At 33.6% G+C, this 10892-nt stretch overlaps 2 protein-coding genes across 2 annotated transcripts; one reads left to right on the top strand and one right to left on the bottom strand.

The window, feature by feature from the left end:
- Positions 1 to 5668, top strand: LOC110626613 (probable GMP synthase [glutamine-hydrolyzing]). Its single transcript, XM_021772629.2, has 5 exons — positions 1 to 693; positions 4379 to 4436; positions 4542 to 4625; positions 4784 to 4925; positions 5134 to 5668. The coding sequence occupies exons 1-5, from the start codon at positions 231 to 233 to the stop codon at positions 5500 to 5502; spliced, it is 1116 nt and encodes a 371-aa protein (XP_021628321.1). The 5' UTR covers positions 1 to 230; the 3' UTR covers positions 5503 to 5668.
- A 2677-nt stretch (positions 5669 to 8345) lies between these two features.
- Positions 8346 to 10116, bottom strand: LOC110626614 (probable WRKY transcription factor 40). Its single transcript, XM_021772630.2, has 4 exons — positions 9655 to 10116; positions 9194 to 9523; positions 8977 to 9093; positions 8346 to 8880 (listed from the first exon to the last, which is right to left on the bottom strand). The coding sequence occupies exons 1-4, from the start codon at positions 9829 to 9831 to the stop codon at positions 8518 to 8520; spliced, it is 987 nt and encodes a 328-aa protein (XP_021628322.1). The 5' UTR covers positions 9832 to 10116; the 3' UTR covers positions 8346 to 8517.
- Positions 10117 to 10892: the final 776 nt, after the last annotated feature.

The raw sequence follows: 10892 nt of genomic DNA, 5'->3' as shown, positions 1-10892 counted from the left end.
AAAGAAAAAAGAGTCCCACTCATTAATTTACCACCACCATACCTTGTTTTCTCTCCACTTTCTCGCTCCCCAAACGCAACCTCACTCTCAGCTACAAGCACAACCCTACTCTTTACTTATGCAACTGCAAACGCTCGGTCTCCGTCGGAGATATCAAATATTCCAACTGGAAGAGTGAATTTGAGACTTTACCTAGGGCATTTTCGGGATCCAAAAGACGATAGCGGACAATGTCGGGCCCACCGCGTGTCCGGTCGATGGACATTGCCGAACCGGAGAACAAGGCTCCGCAAAAGCCGGTGAAGAAAGTCGAGAAACCGCAGCAGCAAGACACTGAGTCTAAGGATAAGAAACATGGGAAAGTGGCGTCGGCTGTTTTGCGCCAGAAGTCGATGAATGGGTCTTGCTCCTCGGACGCCTCGCCGGATTCGACTTTCAGCCGGGCATCTTCGTCTTCCTCGCTTTCGTCACGGTCATGGTCTAGCGGGAAAATGGTGGTGGCGGCACGGAGGAATGGAGCGGTTAGGAAAAAACAGTGTGAGACGAAATTTGATACGGGGGCGAAAACCGGCGGTGGTGATGACTGTTTGGCGGTGGAGAGTGGCAATGTGGTTAGCGGAAATAGTGGACCACTGACTGCAGCTGATCACTTGGAAATTAAGAAAAGGTGCGGTTGGGTTACTCCCAGTTCTGGTAAGTTCTTGTCTTAGTTATTTGCTCGGTTGATTTGTCTCTTCTTTTCTCTTGCGATTTAAGAATGTTGAAGATTAGGAATATGTATGGTGGCGGTTGCTGCTATTTTGAGATGTTTAATAATGAGTAGGAAAGGGTATCATTTAAAGTTTCTTCTTTATTGTGGTTTGCCTTGTGGGTCTGAAGACTCATGCTAATTTTTGAAAATTGAAGAAACAAGAACAAATAGGAACCCCGTATTTATGTTGGAATGACAATTTAAGTAACTGGCTGGCAAGCAGTTATGATTCAAAGTCTAGTTGTGATGTTGCCTTAGCCATTAGAATCCACTCTCCCCGTCACTATTAAGTTCCTTTGTGTAGCTGTGACACGTATGACTTCTCATGTCGCCTGAATCTTTTGTTGAATGGTTGACCAAATTGCCAATCTGCAAATAGAAACAATGAGGTGGTTGGCTGCGCCAAGTCAGTCAAAGAACTCTTGATTGCTTTTAAGAGAAATGTAGAATGTTTTGAGTTTTGTGAATTGTGTACCTCCGATGTTTAATGAAACCCTATTTGTACACAGGAAGATGATAAGGTTGGTTGTCTGTTTTCCATGGAATCCAGGATTACTGGCTAAAGGATTCCGTATATGTACAGATATCCTCTGTTTCTATGTTGAATGAATCTTATCATGGTAGAAGTCTACTGCACGTCCGTTTAGCTGGTTGACACTGGAGTTACTGGAGTTCGAATGAGCGAGTGCAAGTGACATTGGACAAACAGTCTTACTCTATGTACACTTGTTTCAACCACTCCAAGCTGGACATGGCCTCTTGTAATAAGGAGAATCCTCTAATCATCTGTGGGTCAATGGATCATCCTTCGGGTATTTCCGGATGGGCCATATCAATTTCCTTTTTCAAGTTGTCAGCATTCTTGTTGGATGCTTTTATTTATGACATATTGATAGGATTAAAGTCAAACTTATTGAACCCTTACCCAGTTTTATCCTGAATAAACAGTTGGGGATGGCTGGTGGGAAAGGGGGTGGGGGTTCTATCTGTGTCAGCTAGTGTTGTCTAGAGAAGATTGGAAGATGGATACAACCTTTAGCATATAGGCTTTCTTGCAGATGATGTTATATGGCAAATCAATGCTCTATTTGTTTTTCCTCATTAAAAGAAAGCCTTCTAAGGATAAATGAAGTTATCGTTGTTCATGACCTCAAGTTGTCCTTTAAGCAGTTAAACACAGGGAGTGCTTTTGTCAGAAAAGAACTGATAAAACTCCCTTCTGAGTTTAAAATTATGTGTTTCCATAAGTGGTAAGCATCCATGCTGAATAGGTTTTATCAAATAAATTTTGAAGCTTCATGGAGATACTTCTATCTTCAACACTTAAGCACAAGGTTGGAAGGGCATTATACTCGGTTGGAATACTTACTAATTGAAAGTTTTTATCCCATGTTATCTGGGTAATTTGTATTAACCATCACTCAACTTTGAGATTACTTTATTTTCCGCCCATCTTCAATTTGTTACTGAAAATTTTGTTTCACAAAAATTCATTCTAACCTGCTATAGCAGGTTTCAGGTTAAAACTAACACTACCTTTTTACCCCTCTATAGAAAAAGAAAAAGAAATTTACCCATGATATCCATATGAAACAACTTTCATGGCTGTTTGCAACAGAGTTTGATTGATAATACTTAGAATTTGTTTAGTTATAGCTCTAATCTCCTTTCTTCTTCCCATGTTCTCTTCACTTTGTACTTAGTGCCTATTTTTTTTAACTGTTGGATATAAATGATAGTTAATAACTGATAGATAATAATTGATAGCCGATTGCTAATTGCAATTGAAACATTTGAAGTGTTTGGTAAACTATGTCTAGTTGTTGTTGTTTATATGCAAAATGACGAATAAAGGTTTATATCATATAATTTATTTATTTACTATTGAAATACTCATAAAACTAATAATTTTATAATATATATAAGATTCAAAAACATGATTGTTATTAAAATAAAATTTATTTTTTATGTGATTATGTATTTTTAATTATATACAAATAAATAAATATTTTTAAATTTGGAGCAGACCTAACTCACCCCAAGAACTCGCTTAAGAGGAGCGTCTAAGCCCCTTACAGCGCATTATCCCTTTTCCAAATCAATTTGGAAATTCGACACACTTCCCTCACGCTCAGGACTATATTGGAGCGTGAAAAACACGTTATCCCTATTTCAAACCGATATGAGAATTCGACAAACAGTATAACTAATATAGTTATTTTTATAATATTTATATTTATTTCATAAGTATAAATAATTTATTAATATATATTAAAATTCTGTTAATATGAAAAATTTATAATTAGTAAATACTGAAAGATAATATAGTTAAAAAAAAAAAAGTCTCATCAACTGAAAAAGCTCTAAAATTAAAACTGGTTGAAAAGGTGGCTGAGAAGGTACCTATCAGCTAATGGCTGTCTTTTTAAATGATGTTACCAATCACATAAATTAGCTGCTTGGGAGCTAATAAGCTATCAACTACAAGAAAGGAGTAAACCAAGTACCCTCTTAGACTATTAACATCTCCTTCCTGAATCCATGTATTCCTGGTGAAGTAGATTTAACCTCATGAGTTAACCACCTTGACATATTAGTTAGTAAGAAGCTTTCCTAGTGATGCTTATTTTGAAGCTGTTTATGGAAAGAGGGAAATAAGAATTGAAATCTGCTATTTCTTTGTATGCTTTAGTTTTGGCACCTGCGTAAAAGGAAGGCCTCTTTGACCTGACAATACAGGATAAATTAATAATAAGCAAGCTCTTTCGGTAAGACAAGATAGAATTGAGAAGCAAGCTCTTTTTATAAGAAAGAGAGAGCTTCAGAAAGTTAGGAATCCAAACTCTTGTATTATTACTGATTATCTTTGCTAATAGTTGGAGCAAAGGATCAGGATTCTCCTATTATGTTTCTGAAACAGGGGCTAGTTTTCAGAGAAGAGGTGGATTCCACTTGTGTATTTGTTTTCAAATTAATAGCTTGTAAAGCTCCTTTCAAAATTCATGAGAGCAAGTTGCATTTGACCTAAAAATATGTGTAGGCTGTAGTGTAATACAGTTGTGTGAATAAAAGGGAAGAAGAAAAAGTAGAGTGTCTTTGATAAATACATTTTGGATAATCTTGAAACAAGTGAATATCATATATCGAAATTTCAAAATATGGCAAGATGTTTGTGTCTTGAGGATATTATGTGATCTCTCGACAACTGTGTTTGTGTGAAACCATTGTTTTGCATATGTACTTGCTCTGTCTACTTATGGACTTGATTAGTATCAAAGGTAGGAGATGCTCATGCATTTGGAGTGCTCATCTCCATCCTTATTCTCTAGTCATTCTCTAGGGACAAGGTCTATATGTAAGTCCAATCCTACAATGAGTTTTCTGATAAGAAAATCCTGGGAATATCTTATTTAGGTGGATAATGGTTGATGTTGTCCTTCCATTACTTGGATATTTTCTCCGATGGTTTCTTGAAACTATGATACATTCAGTTAGGGAGCTCTTTGCCCTTGGATATTTTCTTGCTCGGAAATTTCGTCCATGCTTTACTTTATTTACATGGTATCTCACACTTGATTCAATTGCTATTTTTGGCTAACTAAACTTTTTCCTCTTTCCATCACACAGATCCATGCTATGCAACTTTTCATGATACAGAATGGGGAGTGCAGGTCCATAATGACAAGTACGTTGTCTTAGGACAATGTTCAGTTAACCTTTTTGAGCATCAACCTCTAAACTATAATATATCTGGTAGCTTCTTCATTCTAATTATCCTTTAAACATGCAGGAAATTGTTTGAATTGCTATGCCTCTCAGGCGCTTTGGCTGAACTTACTTGGCCTGTCATTCTTAATAGAAGGCATATGTTTAGGTATTAGTTAATTTTTAGTCTGATGTAATATGATTTGAGCCGCGTTGATGAGGATGAATACTTGCTATACTCAATCTTTGACAATTAAAACAGTATTTTATTGCTCAAATTTTTAATAGGTTTCACTTTGATTTGAAGTGATGTTTATCTTTCTACAGGGAAGTATTTTTGGATTTTGATCCAATTGCTGTTTCAAAACTAAATGAGAAAAAGATAGCTGTGCCAGGAAGTCCTGCCAGCTCACTACTGTCGGAACTAAAGCTACGATCCATCATCGAAAATGCTCATCAAATGTGCAAGGTAGGGACTTGGACCTTTTCTTTTACTATTTATATTACAAACTATTTTTCCATTTTTGTTTCTGTGGTTTTCTTTCATATTTTTGGCAAAGGACCTCTTGAGTAAATGTAATTTTGTTGGAAACCTGCATAGACCATAATCTTCAACTCCTAATGTACCCACCAAAAAGAAAGAAAGCTGATCTCCCATACTCTTATTGATTATGCAGGTCATAGATGAGTTTGGGTCGTTTGACAAATATATCTGGAACTTTGTAAACCATAAGCCCATAGTTAATAATTTCAGACACTCCCGTCAAGTTCCAGTCAAGTCCCCAAAAGCAGAGGCCATAAGTAAAGATCTAGTAAAAAGAGGGTTTCGTAGTGCAGGGCCAACAGTCATATATTCATTCATGCAAGCAGCTGGATTGACAAATGACCATCTCATCAGTTGCTTCAGATTCCAGCAGTGTCTTACTGGTACTGAAACAAGGGAAAAGGATGAGAGTCTTAAGTTAAAGACTGAAAAGAAAGAACCTACATATTCAACTGACATGGGAATTCCAAGAAATATGGATGCCTATAGTTCCTTGAAATAACTAGGTCTCGTTGGATTAGATGTTATTCTGTGCTTGGCGTTTTTGTACAAATGGTTACCACTACTGCTGAAAGTTTCTGCAAGCCCCGTGTTTTGCATTTTGGTATGTAACTACTTATTTGAAATGACGTGGCTGTATTATACAAAATATTGTTTTCTTTGTTTAAGTGCATACGTTGAAAGTTTCTCAAGAAAATCCATAAACACTCGTAATCAGAGGACCCCATAAAGAAAATTTGTCTATATATTTTATGGTGCCACTTCTTGGTAGGCCTTCAGGTGCAGGGCATCCTCATCTTTCCTTACATCTGAAGGGAAGGTTGCTACTCTAGCGATCAACCAGGAGATTCTTTTTATTCTGGTAATAGCCATCTTGATTCAACTTATTCTCTAATTTCTTTTTGTAAGATAAGCCTTTCTAGTAAGAATAAATGTTTTTTGCATAGATGGGTTCACATGATTTTGCAGCCTTCTGAATCTGAATCAAAGTTTCTAGAGAGAACACAAGTCGTAGAATAAAATTTAAAAATCTGTTGTGATATTGATTTGGTCTATGCATACATGAGAATTTAGACTTAATAAGAAGTTATTGCAGCTAGGAAGCACAGGTATGGGACAAGAAGTTTCAGTCTCAGTTGTCTGAATAATACTTTTCAATGTTCCATACTTTTGTTTACTTGTATATGTGGTGTGTATTAATTCATGCATAGATTCTGCACCTGAAATGAACCCATACCTTTACCATGTGTTTGTTCTTTCGGATTACGGCATAAATATTCTCCGAGATATGGCTGGCTGCCGCCTGCACAACTACTAGTTATCTGTTGCATCCCAACTCCTTGGACTTGTGTGCTATCTTTTTACAGGAAAAGAACAGGACAGGACAGGACAATATCTAACAAAAAGAAGTTCAATCTTGTTATGTGTTGGATCCATCTTTGATATTTTGAACAGAGAATTTCAGGTGCATAAAAAATAATGCATCTTCTCTGTAGGATCTGATTTCTATAATTTTATATTAACTTCACACGTCATGTTTTCATATGTAAGTGGTAGTATTTAATCGTGATTATTTTATAATTGCTGGTCAGGGGACTTTTTGTCTTGTTGAATGTTTATTATTATTATTTTTTCATCCCACTTTTATAGGACAAGCATGATAAAATTTAATTTTACATTTTAAAAATCTGATAAAATATATGATATAAATATTTAAAAATTGAAAATTTGTTTTTCTGACTCTACTGAAAATTATTATTTCAACGTTATAATATTATCAGATAGTGTATTTTTTTTTTTAATTATATAGTGCATGGACATAACCTAATGATATCATAAGTTTACCTATGTAGACCTAGAATAATTTATACTTAAATTTATTTATTAAATAATTTAATATGCGTTTAACTAAATCAAAGTAAACAAGACTTTGAGCAGAAAAATATTTTTTTAATAAAATAATTTAACTTTTATTGTTTAATTTTAATTTAAAAAAGTTTTTATACTGCAATTTTTTTTTAAAATAATATAAACTTTTTTAATTAAATAAATATTTTTTATTAATTAATTTTGGCAATGGTTCCAAAGACAGACGGTAGTGGAGCCTTAAGCTTCAAAAGTCAAAAAAGAACCTTGAGAAGTCAAGATAGGAGGTTATATTTGACTAAGATGCACAACATTCAAATTCTCATGTCTTCTCAATCCCAACCACTTTCTTCGCAGCCGTGTGAAATGAATATTTTACTTTCCGCTTCAGTGCCTGCATTCCCCAAATGCTTTCCTCCTTTCAAATATTAACAATACTTTTACTTTTATAATTATACGAATAAATTATTCATTTTTACCAAGTATTTAACATTATAATTTTTTAAAAAAATTTCGTTACTTTTTTAATGAAAAATTAATTTCAAATTTATATTTACTAAATATCCTAAATCAGTGATAAAAAAAATTAGAATTAAATACTTAAAAAATTAATTATTATTTATTATAGGAGACAAATACTAATTAGTTACTAGAGTGTATATATATAATTTGTGTACACAAGCTTTGAAATAAAGTTCAACAGCCTAGAAGGTCAATGTGGTGGTCCAAGCAATGTACCTAAGCAAAGCAAGTGAGCAGTCATTGGGCAACTAAACTCCTTCAAGTCAATTTAGGACAGCTATTTTGGACTTGGTGAACACAATTGCATCTCTACTAACTCACTCTGATATTCTTTCTATAACTGGATATCCACTCTTTACTTGCAATTAGGGATGTAGATCGACATCTTCACCTTCACATTCATCATCTTTTGTTTTATTCAAATTTCTGTTTCTTCTCTAAATTACAACACATACCAATAATAAATATCTTATTTATATGATGTTTGATTTAAGTTTTAATTAACTTAATTTTATTTATTTGATGAGTTTGAATAAATTATTATCTTATATATTTTAGTTGTAGTCACATGTCCGATAATAACAATTTAAAAACTGTTATATATACCTCCATTACTAAGAATAAGACATCGATTTACTTTTTTTTATAACAGATAAAAAAATGCTATTAAAATTATAATTTTATTAAATATAAAATATATTTTATTAAAATATGTGATTATATATATGGTAAAAAATAAATTTTTTTTATAATCTTTTTTAATTACTCATCAAATTATAATTTTAATAGTATTGAGATAATAATTTTATAATCGCTGTAAAATTAGTGTTGTCTAAACTCTCAAATACATTGCGTGGAATATATACGGTTAGCTCAAACACTAGTAAATATTTTTTACAAGTAAAAAAAAAAATTATTTAGACGGATGAAAATAGATTGTTCTAAGGGAACAGAGACTGAAAGCAAAATTCTGAAAATCCATCCTCTCCCTTTTTCTCCTTTTCCTTGTTTGATGTTGTATTTACAAATACATTGCAGATGCAAACTTCAAAATGGGATCTAATTGGAGCTCACAAGATTTGATTAAACTCAAAATGATTATCATCTAAAATAGATACTAACAATCAAATCACCACTTTTCTGTGTGATTCTTCTGCAACATTCTTCCAGAAATAGCTGCTGCTAGTGCTGCTGTGAAATTGGGATCTTTTGTCAAGGAAGAAGCCATCTGTTCCACCAACAACTGCTGGGCCTCCGGAGTCTCTACTCTTGATTTTGAGCTTCTGGGTTCATTGTTGGACTTGTTAGATTTTGTGAGATCAAGAGTGATGGTTGGCCCAGAAGAGCCAAGTGTGGCTGAGCAGGGTACTGAACCAAGGTTCAAACTACGAGTTGCAGCTGATGTTGCCTCCATTTGTGAGGGATGTGGATGATTGTGCTCTCCTTCATAAGTTGCTACTAGCACAGATTGATCTTCAATGCTTCTTTGAACCTGAACAGCAACAGTTCATGGAGTTATTTTATGTGTTACAAATTCATTTTCCGGGAAAATGTTCAGTACCCAATATAATCACATGTCCAATTATACCTTCTTCTTGACAGGGCAGCTAGGAGCAAAAGAGCATTTGAAGTAGGCTCTTGGAGAAGGATTATCTCTTGTGACCTTTTGGCCATATTTCCTCCATTGATATCCATCTTTGACAACCTGCGACAAGTTAAAATTTCTGGAATCTGTAAGAAACATGGAACCCAGAACTTGAAATTTATGTACAAAAACAAGGCTGTTGATTAATGAAGGGACTTACTAAGCTTGTATCATTTGCTTCTGTTCTAACATAAGTTCTGGAAATCTTTGCTTTGATTACTTGTTCCCTTGGTTTCTTGCATGATTCTTCATCAGTTGAGCTGCTCTCAGAATTCCCATTCATTACAATTGTATTATCATTATTGTTGTTGTTGCTGCTCTCGGATTTCCTTTTTCTTGATGGGCTAAGTTCCTTGTCTTGATTCTTGTTCATGTAATCCATTAACTGGCTTTTCAAAGCATTATAATTTTCACACATCACGGTTAACATTTCTGTCAGCTTCTTGTTTTCTGCGCTCACTCGGTTCAATTCCTCCACCAAAGCTCCAGTCTGAAATCAATTAAACACACAACCCAAGAAAAACAAAGTGATTCTAATCAGATTTAGAGCTTGTTTTGGGCCTAACCCAAATCATAAAACCATGATTTATAACCAAAATTAGCAGGAAATTGATATCTAACCTCTTCTTTGACTGAGATCTTCTTCCCAAACTCCATAAAATTGGCCAAGCCTAATCTTTCTTGTACAAGAGCATGATCGTTAGGACGTCGAGGATTAATATTAAGATCCAAAGAAGTGTCGACCCATGAAGGAGAATAATCCATAGACGCCGCCGAAGTCGAGCTAGTCTTCTTCATGTTGTAACAGAAATTGAAGCAAAACCCAAGACCAAACTCCTGTTCCTTATCCTCTCAGAGGTGTGTTGTCGGAGAAATATTAAAATCTTTTGAAGAAGAAGAACCCAAATGATGAAAGAATATATAAGCAAAGCTGGAGGTGTCTGTCTACTCGTTTAGAAGAAGAAGAAATTGCATGGAAAGTGAGAATAGATATGGAGGAGCTTGGCATGAATTTGGTGTATATAAAGCAAAGAGAAAGAGAGAGAGAGAAAGAGGTTGTCGGTTGAGAAGAACAATTTTGTCAAAGTCAAGCGCCCACCAAAAGAGCAATAAACAATGGATGTCACATGTACATGTATAGATTAGAATGCTTCCATTTGGGTATTCTTTGTGTAGTAATTTTTCTTTGTCTTTTAGGTCTACTTTTTCCAAACAAAAGAAAAAGACTTTTGAATGATGGGTCCTACCTATGGTAATTGATTTGATGAGGTCTTTGTTGGGACATGGCCATGGCTATGGCTATGAGAAGCTTTTCTTTCTAGTCACGTTTTGAATCATTTTCCACGTTATGTATTATTATATTATTCTGCATTATGCATCCATTATTCTATAGTTTCTTTTTTTTTTTAATAAAAAATTAGAAATACAGATACTCGAATCTAAAATCTTTCAGATACGTGATATGTTTTTATTTATTGAACTAAGTTGATATTAATCTTTTTCTTGCTTTTATATTTTTAAAATAAAAATTTTATAAAATTCAATTTAATTAATTATTTTTTATTAATTATAATAAAAGAATCTAATTCTTTTTAAATAATACAAATTTCATTATTCTGTGGTTTCTTTCAGAAGTGAAATGGCCTTTCTTTTGTTTTTTTACATATGAGAGACACTTAGAATAAAAAATTGAGAAATTTATTATTTATATTTTTATAAAAAAATTTACTAATTTATCTTTTAATTTTAATCATTAAGAAAATACTTTACTATTTAATTCTATAATATAAAAAATTTATTAATTAATCTCTTAAATTTATAAAAAATTATATTATTTAGTCATTTTATATAAATAATAT

Source organism: Manihot esculenta, chromosome 11 (assembly GCF_001659605.2).
Source record: "Manihot esculenta cultivar AM560-2 chromosome 11, M.esculenta_v8, whole genome shotgun sequence".
Taxonomy (NCBI): domain Eukaryota; kingdom Viridiplantae; phylum Streptophyta; class Magnoliopsida; order Malpighiales; family Euphorbiaceae; genus Manihot; species Manihot esculenta.
Note: the sequence above shows the minus strand (reverse complement) of the source record. Positions and strands in the feature narration are given on the sequence as shown.

Excerpts from the sequence above, each read along its gene's own strand:
- LOC110626614 (XM_021772630.2), bottom strand. The coding sequence starts at position 9,831 with ATGAAGAAGACTAGCTCGACTTCGGCGGCGTCTATGGATTATTCTCCT. Across the intron at positions 9,524-9,654 it reads AGATCTCAGTCAAAGAAGAG|ACTGGAGCTTTGGTGGAGGA; the intron begins GTTAGATATCAA and ends AATTGATTTCAG. Across the intron at positions 8,881-8,976 it reads GCTGCCCTGTCAAGAAGAAG|GTTCAAAGAAGCATTGAAGA; the intron begins GTATAATTGGAC and ends GTTGCTGTTCAG.
- LOC110626613 (XM_021772629.2), top strand. The coding sequence starts at position 231 with ATGTCGGGCCCACCGCGTGTCCGGTCGATGGACATTGCCGAACCGGAG. Across the intron at positions 4,626-4,783 it reads AATAGAAGGCATATGTTTAG|GGAAGTATTTTTGGATTTTG; the intron begins GTATTAGTTAAT and ends ATCTTTCTACAG. Across the intron at positions 4,926-5,133 it reads ATGCTCATCAAATGTGCAAG|GTCATAGATGAGTTTGGGTC; the intron begins GTAGGGACTTGG and ends TTGATTATGCAG.